Source organism: Scyliorhinus torazame, chromosome 1 (assembly GCF_047496885.1).
Source record: "Scyliorhinus torazame isolate Kashiwa2021f chromosome 1, sScyTor2.1, whole genome shotgun sequence".
Taxonomy (NCBI): Eukaryota; Metazoa; Chordata; class Chondrichthyes; order Carcharhiniformes; family Scyliorhinidae; genus Scyliorhinus; species Scyliorhinus torazame.
In genome coordinates this window covers 136000097-136022604 of record NC_092707.1, presented here as the reverse complement: position 1 = coordinate 136022604, position 22508 = coordinate 136000097, and the positions used below count along the sequence as shown (strand labels likewise).

Genomic DNA, 22508 nt, shown 5'->3' with positions numbered 1-22508 from the left:
CAGAAGAGTAAGAGATGACTTAAAAAAAAAAAAATGTTTATTAAGAATTTTTCAACAAAATGTTCAACCATACAAATCCCCCCCCGTAACAAAAAAAAAGAAAAGAAAGGTCGCATAGCAAGCCATAAACATATCAAATCAACATAATACAGAACTTTGTACATTGGATTCCTCCCGCACATATCGACTTTCCCAAACATTTATGTATTTTCTTGCTCAAGTGCCCCTAGGAACCCCCCCCCCCCCCCCCTGCTGGGTTGCTGCTGCTGATGACCGAACTTCATCCGCGAGATAGTATAGGAACGGTTGCCACCGCCTGGAGAACCCCTGCACAGACCCCCTCAAGGCAAACTTTATTCTCTCCAACTTGATAAACCCTGCCATGTCATTTATCCAGGCTTCCACACTGGGGGGCTTCGCATCTTTCCACACTAACAAGATCCTCCGCCGGGCTACCAGGGACGCAAAGGCCAGAATACCGGCCTCTTTCGCCTCCTACACTCCCGGCTCGTCCGCCACTCCAAATAGTGCTAGCCCCCAACTTGGCTTGACCTGGACTTTCACCACCTTCGATATAGTTCTCGCAACACCCCTCCAGAACCCATCCAGTGCCGGGCCCGACCAGAACATATGGGCGTGGTTCGCCGGGCTTCCTGAGCACCTCCCACATCTGTCCTCCACCCCAAAGAACCTATTCAGCCTCGTCCCCGGCATATGTGCTCTGTGAATAACCTTAAACTGTATCAGGCTAAGCCTGGCACATGAGGAAGAAGAGTTAACCCTACTCAGGGCATCAGCCCACAGACCCTCTTCAATCTCCTTCCCCAACTCCTCATCCCATTTACCCTTCAGCTTCTCTACCAAAGCCTCCCCCTCTTCTTTCATCTCCTGGTATATCGCCGACACCTTGCCCTCTCCGACCCATACACCCGTAAGCACCCTGTCTTGAATCCCCTGTGCCGGGAGGAAGGGAAATTCCCTCACCTGTCGCCTCACAAACGCCCTCACTTGCATGTACCTGAACCCGTTTCCCGGGGGTAGCCCAAACTTCTCCTCCAGCGCCCCTAGGCTCGCAAACGTCCCATCAATGAACAGGTCCCCCATTCTTCTACTCCCTGCCCGATGCCAGCTCTGAAACCCCATGTCCATCCTTCCTGGGACAAACCGATGGTTACCCCTGATCGGGGACCACACCGAGGCTCCCATTGCACCCCTATGCCGTCTCCACTGGCCCCAGATGTTTAGCGTTGCCGCCACCACCGGACTCGTGGTGTACCTTGTCGGCGAGAGCGGCAGCGGTGCTGTCACCAGCGCCCCCAGGCTCGTTCCTTTGCAGGACGCCATCTCCAACCTCTTCCATGCCGCCCCCTCTCCCTCCATCACCCACTTACGAATCATCGCCACATTGGCTGCCCAGTAGTAGCCACCCAGATTCGGCAACGCCAGCCCTCCTCTATCTCTACTAAGCTCCAGAAACCCCCTCCTTACCCTCGGGGTCGTGTTTGCCCACACAAACCCTATAATGCTCCTGCCTACCCTCTTAAAAAAGGCCTTGGTGATCACAATTGGAAGGCACTGGAACACAAAAAGAAACCTCAGGAGGACCACCATTTTAATCGACTGTACTCTGCCCGCTAGCAAGAGTGGCAACATGTCCCATTGTTTGAAGTCCTCCTCCATCTGCTCCACCAGTCGCGTTAAATTAAGTTTATGCAGGGTCCCCCAGCTCCTAGCTATTTGGATCCCCAAGTACCGAAAGCTTCTTTCTGCCCTCCTCAACGGTAGATCATCTATCCCTCTTTGCACCACGAAGAGCTCACTTTTCCCTACATTGAGCTTATAGCCCAAAAAGTCCCCAAACTCCCTTAGAATCTGCATACAGCGACATTCGATGCTCCTCTCCCCCTCGGACCACCCCCCTCCATTCCCTGGACTCCCTTAATGCCATGGCCAAAGGTTCAATTGCTAATGCAAACAACAGGGGGGACAGGGGGCACCCCTGCCTCGTCCCTCGATACAGCCAAAAATACTCCGACCTCCGCCGATTCGTAACCGCACTCGCACCGGGGCTCTATATAGGAGCTTAACCCAGCTAATAAACCTTCCCCCGAACCCAAACCTCCGCAACACTTCCCAGAGATACTCCCACTCTACTCGGTCAAAGGTCTCCTCCGCGTCCATAGCTGCCACTATCTCCGCCTCTCCCTCCACCGATGGCATCATTATCACGCTTAGAATCCTCCGCACATTGGTGTTTAGCTGCCTGCCCTTTACAAATCCCGTCTGGTCTTCGTGAATCACCCCCGGGACACAGTCCTCGATCCTCGTAGCCAGCACTTTTGCCAGCAACTTCGCATCCACGTTGAGGAGCGAGATCGGCCTGTACGACCCACATTGCAGTGGGTCCTTATCCCGCTTCAGGATCAAAGAGATCATCGCCTCCGACATTGTCGGGGGCAGGGTCCCCCCCTCCCTTGCCTCATTGAAAGTCCTCACCAGCAACGGGGCTAACAGGTCTACGTACTTCCTATAGAACTCAACCGGGAACCCATCCTGTCCTGGGGCCTTCCCTGCCTGCATGCTCCCCAGTCCTTTAATCAGCTCCTCCAACCCAATTGGCGCCCCCAAACCAGCCACCTCCTGCTCCTCCTCCCTCGGGAACCTCAGTTGGTCCAAGAATCGTCACACCCCCTCTTCCCCTGCTGGGGGCTGGGATCTGTACAGCTCCTCATAGAAGGCCTTGAATGTCCCATTTACTTTCACCGCACTCCACACCGTAGTTCCCCTTCCATCCTTGACTCCACCTATCTCCCTCGCTGCCATCCTCTTATGGAGCTGGTGTGCCAGCATCCGGCTCGCCTTCTCCCCATACTCATACGTCGCCCCCTGTGCTTTCCTCCACTGTGCCTCTGCCTTCCCTGTGGTCAACAGGTCGAACTCCGCCTGGAGACTTCGCCTCTCCCGGAGTAGTCCCTCTTCAGGGGCCTCTGCATATCTCCTGTCCACTCTCAAAATCTCCCCCACTAACCTCTCTCTTTCCATGCCCTCTCTCTTCTCCCTATGAGCCCTAATGGAGATTAACTCTCCCCTAATCACCGCCTTCAGCGCCTCCCATACTACCCCCACCTGCACCTCCCCGTTGTCGTTGGCCTCCAAATATTCAATGCACTCCCGCACACCACCTCATCTGCCAGCAGTCCCACATCCAGCCGCCACAACGGGCGTTGGTCCCTCTCCTCTCCCAACTCCAGTTCCACCCAGTGCGGGGCGTGGTCTGAAATGGCTATGGCCGAATACTCCGTTCCGTCCACTTTTGGGATCAGCGCCCTACCCAGAACAACATTTTTTATCCGTGAGTAGGCTTTGTGTACGTGGGAGAAAAAAGAAAATTCTCTGGCCAGAGGCCTGGCAAATCTCCATGGATCCACTCCCCCCATCTGGTCCATAAACCCCCTAAGCACCTTGGCCGCAGCCGGCCTCTTTCCAGTCCTAGATCTGGAGCGATCCAGTGCTGGGTCCAACACCGTGTTGAAATCCCCACCCATTATCAAGCTTCCTACCTCCAGGTCCGGAATGCGCCCCAACATACGCTTCATGAATCCAGCATCGTCCCAGTTCGGGGCGTATACATTTACCAATACCACCCACGTCCCCTGCAATCTACCGCTCACCATCACGTATCGACCTCCATTGTCCGCTACTATGTTCTTGGCCTCAAACGACACCCGCTTCCCCACCAGAATTGCCAGCCCTCTATCTTCGCATCCAGCCCCGAATGGAATACCTGTCCTACCCATCCGTTTCTTAACCTGACCTGGTCTGCCACCTTCAGATCTGTCTCCTGAAGCATGACCACGTCTGCCTTCAGTCCCTTTAAGTGCGCGAACACTCGAGCCCTAACCGGCCCATTTAGGCCGCTGAAATTCCACGTTATCAGCCGGATTGGGGGGCTCTCTCCTCCCCCCCCCCCCCCCTAGATCCGGATCTAGCTCTTTTGCTCCCCCCCCATAATACGTCCGTAAGTCAGCTGACTCCTGCTGACCCCGGCTTCCCCCGCCTTCTCGTTGACCCCCCCCCGGTTTGGAAATCCTTCCTCCACCTTGCGCTCCTCCACCCCCCCCGCCCTTCCCTAATGCGGGAAAAAGCCCGCGCTTTCCTGAGCCAGCCCCGCCCCCTGTTGCGCAGCTCCTGTTGCGGCCTTATCCCAATTCCCCCATCCCCGGGTCTCACCTCCCTCCAGCACAAACGCCCACATTCCCCACAGTCTCCCCATCAAATCACTTCTCCCATCCCCATCCATCGTCCCACCCGTGGAAACATATTTACAACCCTGTATACAATCAACATCTCCCCGACAACCACAGACCCTCAGTTTGAGTCCAATTTTTCCGTTTGGATAAAGTTCCAAGCCTCTTCTGGCGTTTCAAAATAGTGGTGTCGATCCTGAAATGTGACCCACAGTCGCGCTGGCTGCAGCATTCCGAATCTCAGCCTCTTTCTATGCAGCACCGCCTTGGCCCGATTAAAACCAGCTCTCCTCTTTGCCACCTCCGCGCTCCAGTCCTGGTAGACTCGGATCACCGCATTCTCCCATCTACTGCTCCGCTCTTTCTTGGCCCATCTCAGGACACTCTCTCTGTCCGCGAAACGATGGAACCTCACCACTATCGCCCTTGGCAGCTTGCCGGACTTGGGTCTCCTCGCCAGGACCCGGTGAGCCCTTTCTAGCTCCAGGGGGCTCGGAGAGGCCTCCGCACCCATTAGCGAATGGAGCATCGTGCTCACATACGCCCCGGCATCGGCCCCCTCCACCCCTTCAGGGAGATCCAGAATCCGGAGAGTCTTCCTCCTCGACCTGTTCTCCAGGTCTTCGAATCTTGTGGCCCACCACTTGTGCAGCGCCACGTGCGTCTCCATCTTCACCGCCAGGCCCAAGATCTCGTCCTCGTTCTCGTTGGTTTTGTCCCTCACCTCCCGGAGCTCTATCTCCTGGGCCTTCTGGGTCTCCTTCAGCCCCTCGATCGCCGTCAGCAGTGGCGCCAGCACCTCCTTTTTAAGCTCCTCCACGCAGCGCCTGAGAAACTCCTGCTGATCCGGCCCCCATGCTGCTCGATCTCCGCCCTCCGCCATCTTGTATTTTCCCCCTCGTTTCTGCCGCTGCTCCAAAGCCACTTTTTCCCCCGCTCCACTTCTGGTCCCCTCCATACACGACAGAAGGGGGACCTTGCTCTCACCTTCCCACACGGGAATTGGTCGAAAGATTTCCGTTGGGACTCCTCTGGAGAGCCCAAAAGTCCGTTCTAGCGGGAGCCGCCGAAATGTGCGGCTTAGCTCCGCATCGCCGCAACCGGAAGTGAGTAAGAGATGACTTGATTGATACATATATGATCCTGAGGGACCTGAGGGGTCGATGTGGCAAGGATGTTTCCACTTGTGGGTGAATCTAGAACGCTTTAAAATTAAGGGGTCGCTCATTTAAGTCACAGGAGAAGAATTTCTTTTTAGGGTAGTGAGTCTTTGGAACTCCTCTTCCACAAAAGCTGGTAAAAGCAAGCCGTTGAATATTTTAAAGGCAGAGGAAGATAAACAAGGGAGTGAAAGTTTATTGGGCGTAGCAAACTCAAAGGTTATCGGGGTAGGCAGGAATGTGGGGTTGAGTTTACAATCAGATCAACCTTGATCTTATTGAATAATGGAGCAGGCTCGATGGGCCAAGTGGATTCCTCCTGTTAATTCATATGTTTGAATGTAATGTTATGGTTGAAATTGATAACCACCTGAGGCTAGTTGGTCACATTGTTCCCCCTTTCTCTGAAATGTTGAATTTCTTTGCACAAAGATTAGTGGAAATCTGGAACTCTTCTCCCTGAAAAAGGCTCTTGAGGCTGGGGGTGAAATTTAAAAGCGGCATTGATTTTTTTGTTAGCTAAAAGCATTAGGAAATATGGAATCAAGGTTTGATGGATTGACCATGCCAAAATTTCCCCTTTGTGTCCAAAGATGTGCAGGTTAGGTGAGGACGGGGATGGAGCGGGGGAGTGGGCCTAGGTAGGATACTCTTTCGGAGGGTCGATGCAGACTCAATAGGCTGAATGGCCTCCTGCACTGTAGGGATTCTAAAAGAGGTAGATGAAGTTAAGATAAATATCAGCCATGACCTAAATTATAAGCGGAACAGGCTCAAGGCACTGTTCCAGTGCATCGTATAGCTTTGTGCATGCTATGTTGATTAAGGTTTTTTTTTAACATTTAACCAAGATCTTGTAGGAAGCTATTTTTTTCTCTCTGGTTTCAGGAACTACAACTTTGCCACTGATGGTTTTCATGGATCAGTGTCTGGTTCGAGCCTTTCCTCAGGAGGTGGTGTGCAGGGAGGTATTGATTGGATGAGAAAGCTGGCCTTTCGATATCGACGTGTGAAAGAAACGTACAACACATACAGTACAAATGTCGGAGGTAAGTTTCTTACAACAAAGTTCGGTGTAGCTGCCTTGAAAATTATTTTTCCACTCCACAACAATCATTGCTAAAGAGATGAAGAAAAATGAACAAGTGTCACTTTATTGTTTCAACAGAGCTGCTCAACCCAGCCAAGAAGGATTCCTTACAGCAATTAAGAGCTGATGTCGAAATTTTAACTGACTCCTGGCTAGCAACTGCACTGAAATCATTATTGCTAATCCAGTCAAGGTAGCTGAATTGATTGATAAAAACTTAAGGTTTTGGAATTTTGCCGACTGTTTATTTAATCGTTCTGCTGTTCATCGTTGTGCTGCATTCTACATCTGAACAAGTGATTAGGATTTCAAATAAAAGCCCATTCAGATTTAAATAAACTCTGTTTGGAAGCATATTCGAGGAATAAACTGAACTGATAATTTGCTAGGGCATCACGGTGGGGCAGTGGTTAGCACTGCTGCTTCACGGCGCCGAGGCCCCAGGTTCGATCCTGGTTCCGGGTCACTCTCTGTGTGGAGTTTGCACATTCTCCCCATGTCTGCGTGGGTCTCACCCCCCACAACCCAAAGATGTGCAGGGTAGATGGATTGACCATGCTAAATTGCCCCTTAATTGGAAAATAAAGAATTGGGTACACTAATTCTATTTTTTTTAAAAAGAGAAAATAGAAGTTATAATTTGCTGCCTTTGCATGCTTGGGAAGTCTTGCCTGCCATAAATGCAGATTGGGAATTTGGACATATGCTGCATATAATTTTCTACCTATTATTTTAAATGGAAAAATTGGCTGAAATCTGTCTACTGTTCATAAGTAAGATTAATTTGAAGCTTTCAATCTAGGTTCTAGTAGGCAGTTGACCCCATATACAAAACTGCCCACATTCAAGCACTAATGACCATGGTGGAAAGAGCTCAAGGGTGGCTGACACGAAAAGGGAACAAGATGTTGAAACTAAAAGAGAAAATGCTGGAAAATCTCTACCGGTCTGGCAGCATCTGTTGGGAGAGAAAAGGGTCATCTGGACTCGAAACGTTAGCTCTCTTCTCTCCCTACAGATGCTGCCAGACCTGCTGAGATTTTCCAGCATTTTCTCTTTGGTTTCAGATTCCAGAATCCGCAGTAACTTGCTTTTATAAGATGTTGAAGCTGGCAGCCAAAATGACTGATTTCAGCTTGATCACAAAAAAGATTCAAAAGAAAGGGGAAAGAGGGTAATATATGTTTAGAGAATAAAGACTAGTTGGAGTCTTTTTTTAAATTCCAGACGGAACTGTGTTAACATCCTTGTCACCACCACACAACTAGTTCCAGCTCTGGCTAAAGTGTTGCTGTATGGATTGGGTGACATTTTCCCTATTGAAAATATTTACAGTGCCACAAAAATAGGTAAGGGGTTTGGTTTCAATGTTATTTTGTTAATGTCTTTGGATGTTTTTCAAATAGATAATCAAATAACCCTCCACTGGCATGGCTAGTTGCGTAATATTTTTCAAACTTCACACATTGTTGCAAAGAAAGCCTGATATAAATTGGAATTCATGTTGTCTTATGATTTTATTCTGATGGAAATTCCGGTAACACTTCAAGTAGCATCGATATATAGAATATTTTAAGCATGTCACTGTTGTGTAAACTTTTACAACTAATCATGGTCTAACTTGGATAGGGTCCTGGAAGCACCCCACCTGTTTATTTACTTGGCTTAATGTTTGGTGGCAGGAAAATAATTATCAACAGGTGCTGGCCTTCCCATGTGTCGCAGCGCACTGCCCTGGTCCTTCTCGATGGTGGTGGTTGTGGGTTTGTAAGATGCTACCTAAGGAGCATTGATGAATGCTGCAGTGCAGGTTGTAGATTGTACACGGCTGCTGCTGCACGTTGGTGGCAGAGCATCAGCTTCTGTGGGTCTTTTTCTGACCTCCAATAACCTGCCCTATTGTTAATGACTCCTGTATTAGCTCTTGTATGACCCTATATGACCCGTGGGCGGCACGGAGCACAGTGGGTAGCACTGTTGCTTCACAGCTCCAGGATTCCAGGTTTGATTCCCGGCTTGCGTCACTGTCTGTGTGGAATCTGCACGTTCTCCCTGTGTCTGCATGGGTTTCCTCTGGGTGCTCTGGATTCCTCCTACAGGTCCCCAAAGACGTGCTGTTAGGTGATTTGGCTTTCTGAATTTTCCCTGTGTAACAGGACAGGCGCCGGAATGTGTCGACTAGGGGCTTTTCACAGTAACTTCATTGCAATGTTAATGTAATGTTGCTAACTTTTGGTTGGCTCTTAATTCGTAATTTGCTCTGTTTGTTTAACCTTTGCTCTAGAGTCGCCAGGTATCTTTATGATACTGCCACGAGGTTCAAGTTCAAGTACTGATCAATAACTCAACACACCAATTAGTAAGATTCAAATCAAAACACATTTATTATACACAGTAAATCACTACTCATGCATAAACTCTACTTGAAAGACTATTCCTATCACTAAAAGGCCTATACTTCACTTCGGAATTGGCCCACCAGGTCGGGGAACAAATGGTCTTTCATTCAGGTCCTGAGTCTGCAGGATTCAAAAGCTGGTATGGACTGGTAGCTAGGAGCGCCTATCTCGTAGCGAGCGTTGACTTGAGACTTACTTGGGTGGCGTGGCCGCTGGACAGTTCACTCCCAGAGGTTGTTTCACGTTGTTGAGTGACCTTGTCAAGAAGGACGATTTGAACTTGGGGGGGCTCTACTTTATAGTCCCCAGGGGCTTCCCGCCTTTTGGGGCAGACCCCGTACCTGGTTCCAAGTGATTGGACTGCTTTCCGATCACTGGGATCGATTTCTCCAATACTGGAGTTGTTCCCTGATCGCTGGGCGGTCCCTAAATATCCGTTGGCCTTCCTTTGTCTTGGCTCCTGCTGGCGCCGAGGAGTCTGGCTTGGCTTTATTCACTTTATTCACCTTAACTGTTGCAATTGTGCCTTGGAATTGCTCATTACTATGCATATGGCTGCTGGTTTCAGTGCTGTCTGGTTTTTCCAGGTTTCAATATACATGATTTCTGCACTTGCTAGTCTTTGCCTGTGTTGGCTGAATTTCCCTTTAGTCTTTGTGATTCTCCATTTTAACTCTGGAAGTGGCCAACCCAGGTGGCTACAGTAAGCCTACTTGTGACAATAAGAATTATTATTATTAACATCTGTCAATATATGTTCTCAAAGTTGTTTGCAGTTAATTGGCTTATCAACACATTTGATTATCCCAGCAACTGGTATTATGTTCCAACGTATCACTGACTTACTAAACTTTTCATCGGGTAATTCTGATCTTTTAGCTGCTGTTGGAATAAGTTTTTGGTTGCATTTGTCATTTTGTTGATGGTAAAGTTTCAAGTGAATTAGATCAAATTCGTTCAAAGAAATCTTGGGTGTGGAGAAAATTATTTAAGTAAGCTATTGCTGCCGATGAAAATAGCTGTTTGTTTAGATAATATTTTGTTCAGACTTGCATTTAGTCTCATTATAGTTATCAATACCAAATAGTCCAACAAAGTGAACTACATAGGACAGGGCAACTCAGTTAATATGTGGGCCATGAGTTTGAATCTGGCTCAGACTGTTTGATGTCTTGGATAGCTGCTAAAAACATCTCAGTAAAATGAGTTTGGCCAATCTTAAAATGACTCACATTGGGCACAATTGCATGCCCAAAACTGCTAAGGATATCTAATAGGGAAATATAATGTTATTCTGGGGTTTTCTAGATCATGCGTTATACTAGTTGAGCGAGGGAGTCACTTAACAATGCTGCCATCATGTCAATCAAGTTCTCATGCGCTCGTTCAGTTAGGTGTATGACTCAAAGGTACATGTACTGCTGTCTTGAGTGTCCTAGGAAGGCAAAGTGCCTGTTGTGTGCAGCACTTGATGCATGCTGCATTTGCTGGTGCATTGACCTTTGGCTTGTTGGTCGGGTATAGGACATATTCCACATGCACAGTAATAGATATGATGCACATTAGGTTCTGGAGCAATATTGTTCAAGCACTGGACCACAGTTGTGAACAGGCTTTGAATGGAACTGAGGTTTGTTTTATACACTGAATTAAACCTCCAGTGTAGTTCAGCATAGAACTCTAGGGCAGCACGGTAGCATAGCGGTTAGCGCAATTGCTTCACAGCTCCAGGGTCCCAGGTTCGATTCCCGGCTGGGTCACTGTCTGTGCGGAGTCTGCACGTTCTCCCCGTGTGTGCGTGGGTTTCCTCCCACAGTCCAAAGATGTGCAGGTTAGGTGGATTGGCCATGTTAAATTGCCCTTAGTGTCCAAAATTGCCCTTAGTGTTGGTTGAGTGGGGTTACTGGGTTATGGGGATAGGGTGGTGTGGGCTTGGGTAGGGTGCTCTTTCCAAGAGCCGGTGCAGACTCGATGGGCCGAATGGCCTCCTTCTGCACTGTAAATTCTATGAATTTCTTAGTAGATTAGGGACATAAGGGAATAGTTAAGACATGTTGGCATTGTAAATGAAGCCTTATTTGACTTTGACTTCAGGTTGGTATTGTTTGGAAGAAGTGAATACATTGCAGTTCCCAGCATGAGCCATTGATTTTCTGCTTCAGAAAAATATTTTCAAAAATGTGGATTGCAATTTGGAGAAGTTTGCCATATTGAAAATTAGAAAAAGATCTTGTTGGCTTATTTTATTACATTGAGTGCCTTTGTTTAAAACCAGCTGGTAAATGTGCACTCTGCCTATCTGCATTGTTCATTGACTTGAAGTTTAATCTATTTTGCTTGCCAGTTTAAACTGAAACACAGTACGTCTTCGTGCTGCTTAGAACATTTTCCTGAGAGAACTATCATATCACCAGCTGAACGTTAGCATGAAAAGCAATTCTCAAGCAAAATGTTCGATGCTGTTGAACTATTGGATTTTCACAGAATTACTTATGTCTGGGTTGAGTAAATGAGGCAACCAGTTCAATGCCAGTCAGGCCCAACAGACTGCAAGCTGTTTTTAGTGGTACTTGAAAGAGGAATAGTAATTTGAACATTCCCCACTTCTCATCGTGATGCTGAGGGAGAAGGGATCTGAATAGATAGATGGAGCCTTAATTTAACATCACAACCTCAAGCACATTGCCACACTCCATATAGCTCCTCCTGTGAGTCTTTTCAGCAACATTTCTTAAGTGCAAACCATTATTTTCTTGGACGGAAAATGTATTTGAAGCAGTTGGTCTTGAAGGACAGGTGGAAAGAATTCATGAGGCCTGTGTAAACAAAGCCTCCACCTTGACTGGGACGTAAAATCAATGCAATGCATTTGTTTTTTTCCAGGCAAAGAAAGCTGTTTTGAACGCATTGTGTCCAGATTTGGGAAGAAAGTTACATATGTAGTCATTGGGGATGGTCGGGATGAGGAGTATGCAGCTAAACGGGTAAGCTCAACTTGGAATGTTTTGCAGTGAATGTAAATCCTGCACGATTGACAAAGGCTTGATACAAAAGCAGTAGACACAGGGCGGCACAGTGGTTAGCACTGCTGCCTCACAGTATCAGAGACCCGGGTTCAATTCTGGCCTTAGATGACTGTGGATATTCTTCCCGTGTCTGCGTGGATTTCCTCCGGGTGCTTCATTTTCCTCCCATAGTCCAAAGATGTGCAGGTTAGGTTGATTGACCATGCTAAATTGGCCCTTAGTGTGCAATCGTTAGGTGGGGTTATGGGATTGCAGGGAGAGTGCTCTTTCAGAGGGTCGGTGCGGACTCTGGCTGAATGGCCACCTCCTGCACTGTATGGAATTCTATTCTATGATTCTTCTATGAATTGTAACAACACAAATAAAGGAATAAGTCCAAGAAACGAGAAAAAGATGGAGTAGTTGACCGGGGTTAGGGTTTAGCAAAGGATTGGCTACGATCGTTTGAAAGTGTTGTAATGTATGTTTATTTGTTGGGGAGTTCTTCAAAAGGGATAGTTTTTAGAGTCGAATCCACTTGTATACAAAATGCATTTTAAATCTATATTGCCTGAAAGTTCCAGTTTCACCTTTGTTCATTCGCTGTATTTTAAATTCTAGCAAAATGTGTTTTATTTAACCTTGTCTTCGTGCCCACCACAACTACCCGACGAACCAACTGATGTATAACACGTGTAAGCTAAACACTACCACCCGATTGCATGTTCCTGATCTCAGAAATGGTGCGAACCATCTGGTCCATTGGTCTGAGTACATTTGTCTGAAACTTGATTGTTCAGCATTTTATTTGTGTTTTTACCTTGAATGTGCTATAGCTTTTTGAGTGATTGTAATTATATTCAGTTATAATTCAGGTTTTCCACACCATTTTCTTGCAATGCAATGTTTTCATTTCCCAGATTTTGTTTCTTAAACTTTTTCTGCCTAGTTTGATTTTTTTTAAATTGCTGAATTCCTGTCAAGTTGCATGCATGCTACCTAGGTGAACTTCAAACTAAAATATTTTCTGTTAAAACATTCTCTTCCCTGAGATACACCATCCCCCAAAGAAGCATTAGTTCAAAAGTGGGATGAGAGTTTCTTGTTGAGACTTTTTTAAAAATAAGATTGAAAATTAGTTTTGTTTTTTTGATCATCAGTGAATGAAAAAGAACAAACTTGCATTTATATAGTATCCAGTATCCTGACCTCTGGATGTCTCAATGGTGCTTCAAAATGTTACAGGTATATGCAGCAACCAGTTTCCACACACCAAGGGCTCACAAACAACAGCAAAAAGAATGGCAAATTTTTCAAAACTAATCAAGAGAAAGCAATGTTTTCTGACTCAAAGTCATAAGGGTTCAAATTCTACGTATGAAAAAATAAACCTGCCTATCTCTATCGTTCAGGGATAATTGCTTAAATTTCCGTTTGTTATTTACAACGTTGAAACAGTTTATCCGGTCACAATGCCGTTCCACAGAAGAAACCCATTGTAAGAAAGCTGCTGTGAAGTGAAGTCAAAGGGCTTGTTTTCATGTATTTATGCACTTTTCTGTGCTCATTTCAGGTTGTTGCATATATCTTGATTTCACTGATTTTGCAATACATTCTGTACATACTGCAGTGGATATTTGAAAACTAGACCGTAACATTGAGTGGATTGCAAAAATGTCTTGCCTCTGCACTGTTTCTTATTAACTAGTTGGGGGGGGGGGGGGTTCTGCAGAGCCATGTTCTTGATAGCACAGTGGTTAGCACTGTTGCTTCACAGCGCCAGGACCCGGGTTCGATTCCCAGCTTGGGCCACTGTCTGTGCGGAGGTTTCCTCCGCGTGCTCAGGGTTCCTCCCACAAGTCCCAAAAGACATGCTTGTTAGGTGAATTGGACATTCTGAATTCTCTGTGTTCCTGAACAGATGTCGGAGTGTGGCGACTAGGGGATTTTCACAGTAACTTCATTGCAGTGTTAATATAAGCCTACTTGTAACACTAATAAAGATTATTATTATTCGGAAAATTATATTCCATAACGTTTCTTACAAACAACTGAAAACCTGCCTTGTTATACACGGTATAGAATATTAGTTTTGGGCTTTCTTCATTTTCAACAGTCATGATCAGCAATCATCATTGAAATGAAATTCACTTTATCCTTGATTTTGTCAATGTGTGCGGTGTACTCCTTATTAACATCATGCTACAACTGATGCACAACCATTGACAGATTAGTCTTGTTGGGTGAATTGGACTGTCTTTAAAGAATATAAGCTGGCATGCACTATACTGTGTGAAATCTTTGGCCGTGGCGAAGTTCATTAAGTCGCATCTAATTTTATGAAACAGAAAATGCTGGACAATCTCAGCAGGTCTGACAGCATGTGGAGAGAAAGGAGATAAAACTGATAAAGCTTAGAGTCTGGAGAAAGCTAGAGAGAACTGGAGATAGGGTGAGGTTTATATTGTTGGGGGGAGGGTGTGTGGAGCGGTGGGGCTGGGTAGAGGGCCAGCAGTAGGTGGAGCTTGACAAAGATACCCTAGACAAAAGGGGAATGTAAATGTTGATGATCGAGGCTAAGGCGTGGCACGTTAAAGTGTTTTTCAAACTTTTTTTCCAGCGACCCAATTTTACAAAATGGCCACCTCTCGCAACCCACACCAAATTCACAATAGATTCTCCATAGTTACTTTTTAAAGCATCACATTCATTGTTGGCACTTCTGTATTATTCAATATAAAAAATTGTAAATGAAAATGTATTTTTATTTTTTTTGTTATTTGGAGATTTAAATAACTTGTAACACATATCAGTGTACGAGACATTTGATCGCAGACTCCGGAGGTGATTGAAGGGGGAAATGAGGAAATTCTTGGAAACACGCCTGGCTTTTCGGCTGATGGGGAAGAACGGAGACTCACCATTGATTGCAGAGTCAATCTCACTGAAAGAGCGACTGATCTCAGAAAGTGAGCGGAGAGTGGCACTCCATTTAAAATATACATCAATCCAATTATGCACACAGCACAGCTTTAAACATAGATTTGATTGACAAAAGGTTGAGTAACTGAAACTCAACAGATATCAACAAGATTAACTGTTGCAGAAATTGAATCAACACTGACAATGTTATTGGTAACAGAAATTCAAGATTAATTGACTATGGTAACAGTGGCAGACATTAAACATGCATCCATTCAGAACGTTAACGCTTTGTGTGATCATTGACTCTGCTTCCTATGAGCTGTACTTAAACAGATGCATTTCCCCCCCCCTGACTGGGATGTATGGATTTGCCAAACCCACACCCGTCTCCCTAGAGCCAAGTTCAGAATGGGGCAAACATAAATCAGCTTTGTGACTATGGACCAATTGAAGGGGTGGGGAGATCCGCAAAGGAATTATCTGCTAGAGCTAGATACTAAATAAGGAAGTACTCCGGTTTTGATTTATTGACTGGGGTACTTGTGGAAACCTATTCCAGTTGGCAGTCACTTGGTTTTGAGATGCAGGCCGGGGAAAAAAAAAGATTGTGAAGCTCTGCTGGAAACTAACGTTGTGCAGAAGGAGTACCTGCAGGAAGTAAATTTAAAGATAATTGTTTTTTTTTTTTCTTTTAAACTCTTCAGTTGCAGGTGCTGACTAACCTGGATGATCAGCTGCTGCAGAAATGGGAGTGGCTGCTGGAGGCTGTGTCAGTGGCGCTAACTATAAGAGTGACCCAGGGAGGCAGAAAGTCCACGGCACCGGCCTCTACATCAGCCTCATGTAGCCACACACTGCACTGTAGTCAGAATTCACCCAGGGAGTAAATGGGAAAAAGGTTAGGGGATCATTTTTGGAGACCATGTGGCGACCCATTTTATATCATCCCGGCCCCCACTTTGAAAAATACTGCAGTAAGGATCAGAATGTTAATGACAGAACAACAAACAATAAGTAGTGTGTCAAAGGACAACAGGGAACAGATGGCCCTGACAGGAGGGGAGACAGTAGTGAGGGGAAAACTGATCGATGGACGAAATGAAAAATAATTGATAGGAGAAAAATGGGGTGGGGAGAGAATTTACAGTCTGAAGTTGTTTAACTCAATGTACATCTGGAAGGCTGTAATGTGCCGAATCTGAAGATGAGGTGCTGGTCCTCAGTTTACATTGGGCTTCACTAGAACATTGCAGCAAGCCAAGGACGGACATGAGAGCAGGACGGTGAGTTGAAATGGCAAGCGACAGGCAGGCCTGGATCCTCCTTGTGGACAGACCGGAGGTGTTCTGCAAAGCGGTCACCCAGTCTGCATTTAGTCTCTCCAATGTAGAATAGATCACACTGGGAGCAGCGAATGCAATAGACCAGATTGAAGGAGGTGCACGTGAAGTGCTGCCTCACCTGAAAACAGTGTTTAGGCCCTTGGATGATGAGCAGGGAGGAGGTAAAGCATAGGAAGGTGCTGAGGGAAAAAGGTGAGGGTTGAGGGTGATGGAGGAGTGAACCAGGGTATCCCGGAGGGAACGATCCCTGCATAATTTATTATGAAATTTGTCTGCCGCTAACCCTTTTATATCCCACTTTTATAAACCTAATGAATAATTTTACAGATTAAAATGTAATGCTTCTTCAAGACAGGTTAACCACTGTCTCAAGGTTGACTGCCAACTGCTGGACATAATTTAGGAATGCCAAGTGCACAAGGTTCTGTTTTCTGGTTTACATTGGCAAAATGAAAAGTTTACAAATGGTTGAAAGGAGGGAGGGAGCAAAAAAATAATTATTCACGTAGCACCCATTTCTATTTGTAATCTTTTCTCAAACGTTTACTATGCAATGTTTACTTCTTTCATGTGCTTAATTATATGTATACTCTTAATTCTAGCACAATATGCCATTTTGGAGAATATTGAATAATGGTGATCTGGTATCATTGTATCAAGCTCTGGAATTGGACTACCTGTGAGCAACTGGGAAGGAACAAGAAGCTGAGCAACTGCAACAGATGCCTTGCACCTTGTTTGAGGGTGGACCACTAATTTTGTTCATCGTGATTCTTCTTTAACCCAGGACGAACCAGTTAGGACTGTTGCCAGTTGAACTATGAACAGTCTGCTTGTTAACATCCGGCATTAACTTAAAAGCAGACATATGCCAATACACACACTCTGCAGGAACTCTAGAAGGTAAATTATCAGCCTTTTTAAAAAGAATTTGATTAATATACATCAAAATTTTGAAATTAATGTCTAAAGGAGAAGATCCTGTGCTGGACTAAAGTTGAGCAAGTGTCTGCTCCATGTTAAATACACTGAAACCTCTGCTGGCATTAATATTTGAGGCTTTTGTGCAAAATATTCTTTGGAAACTTTTGCTGTATAATGTTCCTGAATATCCATACTTCAGCATTATCTACAGACCAACCCAGTGTTTAATTACTGGCAAGCTCGGCTGCAGAAGTGCATTGGAAATTTATTTGACAAGAAGTTTAAAGGAGTAGTTTTATCTATTTTTTTGTTTTGTTTTCAACAGACCTTCATTTTAGCTGGGGGTCTTTTTAAGTGTAATTGTGTATTTTTTAATAAACATCTTTCTCTGCTTGTACGCCAATTCTGAATGTTCCCAGTGCCACTCCACACCAGATTGAGTACCAAACGCAGCAGTGTGAACCGTTTCAATTCAACACAACTTGATGGTCGTAAAGGAGGGAGATGATATGTTGATCTTAATGTGACAATCTTTCTCTTCCTCTGTCCCTCAGAAGTTTGCATCTTTCTATTTCTTTTGTCAGCGATGGAATCACTATATTAGTGATTTCCTGTGGTTAGCAGTTCCTCTCGGATTGTTCTTTAGGCATATTTTTACGATATTACAAGTGGACTTTGCTATAAACTTTTTATAGTCGAAACGCCCCATAAAAAAATATCTGGTTAGTGCAATTTGGATATTTGAGATGCTGGTAATAATGTGTATTAATTCATCTCAGAATGAATAAAAAGACATAGAAAACTACAGTTGGTTGTGCCTATTGCTGTTTGTTTAAAATATTAGCAAACTTATTCCAAGCTGTGAATTCCAAATTAAGTTTTTGAAAATTAATTGCCCATGTACCTGATGCAAAGTACGGTCTGCACATTTTACAGTTCAAATTAAATGCAACACAAGAGGAGGATAAATCAGGCCCAGTTCAATGTCACAAATATTAAATGACAATTAAACTACAACCCTTTACCAAGGTTGAGCTGAATACTTTTGTGCTATGCCTACGATAAGTGGTTTGCATTCAGCAGTTTGAGTTCAATGCACGATGCTGGAGCTGAACTATCAAACCCTTACAGATGACTCCTTGTCTCCTCCTGTGATCTTTACTGCAGCTAAAAACAACCTACCCCTCGCCTAATTGTGTTTACCATTTTGCCTCTGTTGATGAAAGAAGAATTTTATTTTAGAAATATTTTTGGAACCCTTGGTTCCATGACATTTTGGTAAATAAAAAACGTAATACTCCTGCCATAATTTAATCTCGAGTCTGGTCAGTTGGCACCAGTCAGTTGGCACCATTCAGTTTGTAAATACTATGTGCTGTTTGTGTATTCTTTCTTTCTGCAGTCCTACCTAACATCCATTGTGCTTATATATCCGAGTTTTGACATGTCACACACTTGTTGATAACAAAAGTGCCCTGGCTACTTGCGTCTCAAGAGGCAAAACTGTAAATGACAGTATCATAGTAATATACACTCTGCACACCCATTTCATTGATATCTTGAAGTGAATATCTTTGTTCTCCTCATTGTCATCAAACAACAAAAGAAAAACAAAGACGCAATCACACAAACTGCCCCATCAATATACAGTCTGATACATCAACATCAACTCGTACATTGTAAAATAAGTTAAAAGTAACAGAAAAACAAACCAAACTCCTCTCTCTTTCATCCTCCAGTCTTCACTGGCAACAAGTTCACTAACCCCCCCCCCCCCGGCCACGCCGAGGCACAGGGTGGAGAAGCTGACCTTGACACCAGCAGGACCATCCTGGGAGCAATCAACGAGACGAAGACTAAAAAATCTGCCCTACACCTGCCTGCAGCTCAGGCCGGTCTGACACCCCGAAATTGGCCTCGAGGGGACCCGGCTTCCAAGTCCACATGTAACACCCCTGTGATCATGTTAAAAACCTCCCTGCAGCTTTGGGCAGGACCAAAACATGTGCATGGTTTGTGCACCCTCTCCCCACCGCTTGCAGATATCCTCCATCCCCTCAAAGAGCCGGCTCATCCTCTCTTTCATGAGGTGCGCCCTAAACACGACCTTCGGTTACATCAGCCCCAACCTCGCGCATGTGATTGAGGCATTCACCTTTCGTAACACCCTTCATGACCTCCCCCACCTCTTCTTCCCACTTGGCCTTAATCCTTTCCATGGACACCCGGTCCTCCTCCAAAACCCTCCAACAACGAGAGGGCTGCCGCTATTGGGAAGTTCAAACTCCTTCCTTACAGAGTCCCAGACTTGCTAGCACCTAAACCCTAACTCTTGTGCCAGTCTGTACTTCTTCCCAACTCCTCCAGCCTTGCAAAACGTCCCCAGGAACAGGTCTTTTATTGATCGTTGATTCCCATCTCTGAAACTTTGCCTGATTCCCATCTCTGAAACTATACAGCATCGACACGTCCTTAGTTCTCCCCCCTCCCTCCCTTCACTATCCTCTTCCACAGTCTCAAACTCCTTAAAGCTAAGGCCAATGACCCTAACGCTAATGCAATTAGCAGGGGGGGGGGGGGGGGAAAAGAGGTGACATAGGACATCCCTGCCTGGTACCCCAGTGCAGAGCAAAGTACCCTGAATCCTATCACCTTTGGGAGGCACCCTTCCAACCTAACCGCTAGCACATTAACCAGTATCTTGGCATCCACATTCAATAAAGATATGGGCCTATACGACCCACACCGCGTCAGCTCCTTGTCTGTCTTCAAAAACAGGGAGATCGAAGCCTGTCCCAAAGTTTGTGGTAGTACCCACCTCCCTATCACCACCTCAAACATCCCCACCCATTAGCTGTGCCAACATGTCTTTGAACTTCTTGTAATATTCCACTGGGAACCCCTCCGGCCCTGACGCCTTCCCCAAATGCATCTTCCCAATTGCGTCCTTTACCTCCTATTCCCCCACCAGCCCCTCCAACACAGCCCTATCCTCCTCCCCCAACCTCAGGTACTCCAATCCTTCCAGGAACTCCTTCACCCTCGCTCATCTGGTTGCTCTGAACTATATACTCTTCTTGTAAAACTCTTCAAAAACGTTATTGAGCTACCACCAATTTCTCCGTCCTATCCCGCACCTGGACTATCTCCCTCGCCGCTGCCTCCTTCCGGAGCTGGTCTGCCAACATACTCCCCGCCTTCTCCCCATATTCATAGATTGCCCCCCTTGGCCTTCTCCCCATATTCATAGATTGCCCCCCCTTGCCCATCTCAAACTTAGCCTGAAGCTCCTTCCTCTTTGCCAGAAGGGTCAGATCTGCTTCTCCTGCAGAATCTCCTGTCCACCTCCAACATCCCTACCAGTTTTTGGTGCTCCTCCCTCTCTGTCCAACTTGGCCTTAAACAATATCACTTCTCTGCTCACTACTGCCCTCAGGGCCTCCGTGTAAAGTTAAATCCTTTGCCCCTGCCCCCCCCCCCCCCTCTACTGCCCCAATTACAATCACATATCTACTCCCTGGTCCACTACCACCTCTATCTGGAACCTCACCCTCTTGGCCACCAACACTGCTACCCCTCCGAGCCTTACTATTGAGCCCAGAGTGGAAACCTGGCTTACCCAGCCCTTCCTGAGCCTCACCTGGTCCTTCACCCTCAGATGGGTCTTCTGCAGCATCGTGCAATCTTGCCACATTGTGGTTTCTCTAAGTGGTGTTCAACATGGAGCAGTACGGATTCATTAGCTGATGGTGGCCAGTACGTGGTAATCAGCAGGAGGTTTCCTTGTCCATGTTTAACCTGAAGCCATGAGAATTCAAGGGGTCCAGAGTCATTGTTGAGAACTCCCCGTGTATGTATGGGTTTCCTCTGGGTGCTCCGGTTCCCTTCCACAGTTCAAAGTTGTGCAGATTAGTTGGATTGGCCATGCTAAATTGCCCCTTGTACAAAGATGTGTAGTTAAGGGGTTATTGGGATAAGACGGGGGGAGTGAGCTTGGATGGAGTAATCTTTCAAAATGTAATTGCAGAAATGATTAGTCGAATGGCCTCCTTCTGCACTGTGGGAATTCTATGTTACAAAAGTGGGTCAAGAAGTCATAGACATTCTATACCAGGCAAGTCACAAGGGAGTTTGGCAAGATTGGATGGTGATTATTTTAATGCAAGGAGTCTGACAACCAAGACAGATGAGTTGAGGGCACAAATTAAAAGCATGGGGGTATGATGTCATTACTATCACTGCAACATGTTTGAGAGAATGGCAGGATTGGCAGCTCAATATTGCATGATACAAGATCTGCAGGCGACAGGGAAAAGGTAAAAGAGGAGGAGATTATGGCAATTTTGATCAGGAAAACAATTGGAACAGTAAGGAGGCATGACACAATCATAGAAACAACATTCAGAAGGAGGCCATTTAGACCACACCAGCCCCTGGAAAGAGACCCCACGCAAGCTCACTCCTCCACCCTATCCCAGTAACTCCACCTAACCTTTTGGATATGAGGGGAAATTTGCCATGGCCACTCCACCTAACCTGCACATCTTTGGTCTGTGGGAGGAAACCAGAGCACCCGGAGGAAACCCACGCAGACTCACAATGTACAAATGCCATACAGTCGCCTGAGGCTATAATTGATCCCGGCTTCTTGGAACTGTGCGGCAGCAGTGCTACCCACTGTGCCACCATTCTGACATCTCAAAAGGATCATCCAATGAAGCCTTATGGGTAGAATCTAAAAGCCAAAAAGGACCAACCACAATGTTGGGAGTGTTCTATAGGCCCCCGAACAGTCTGAGAAATAGGAGAGCAGATATGTAGCAAATTTCAGAGAAGTGTAAAGTAATAGGCTAGTAATAGTGGGGGATTTCAACTTACCCAATATTAACTGGGCTAGTCATAGTGTGATAAACGTGTGATTAGGGGAGCGGAATTCTTAAAATAGTCTAGGAAAACATTTTAAGCCAGCACGTAGTAGGTCTTACAAGAGAGGGGCGGTCCTAGACTTATTTTAAAGTAACAGTTGGGCAAGTGGTAGTTGAATTATCAGTAGGAGAGCATTCTATAGACAGCGATCATCACTCCATCCATTAGATTCAAGATTTGTTGTGGAAAAGGACAAGGATGAGCCTAGGATCAAAGTTCTAAACTGGGTGAAGGCCGAAGTTAAAAAGATAAGATACGATTGAGCCAGAGTGAACTGGGATCAGATGCTTTTAGGTAACAGTGGGACACATGAAAGAAGGAAATCGGGACCATACAGAGCCAATGGGCGGGGTTCTCTGGTCGGCGACGCCAAAATCGGATTCGGCGATCAGTCAGAGATTCAACATTCGTGGAAAAATGGGGGTCAGCACCGCTTTTGCAATGCTTCACCCCCTCCAAAGCGACGTACTCTTAGGAGTATGCCGCACA

The 22508-nt window shown here is 45.9% G+C and overlaps 1 protein-coding gene across 5 annotated transcripts in view; it reads left to right on the top strand.

Annotated features, from left to right (window-relative positions):
• LOC140413105 (protein phosphatase EYA3-like) overlaps nt 1-17898 on the top strand; it is a 123732-nt gene extending 105834 nt beyond the window's left edge. For 3 of the 5 annotated variants that reach the window (XM_072500880.1, XM_072500876.1, XM_072500878.1), the window contains 5 exons: nt 6296-6456; nt 6576-6690; nt 7725-7846; nt 11780-11880; nt 16772-17898. In XM_072500880.1, the coding sequence (XP_072356981.1) occupies nt 6296-6456; nt 6576-6690; nt 7725-7846; nt 11780-11880; nt 16772-16852 (580 nt within the window). In that variant the 3' untranslated portion in view covers nt 16853-17898. Of the gene's footprint in view, nt 1-6295; nt 6457-6575; nt 6691-7724; nt 7847-11779; nt 11881-14687; nt 15105-16771 lie in introns of those variants that run through there. The other 2 variants (XM_072500879.1, XM_072500881.1) reach the window with 2 other exon arrangements.
• The last annotated feature ends 4610 nt before the right edge of the window (nt 17899-22508 follow it).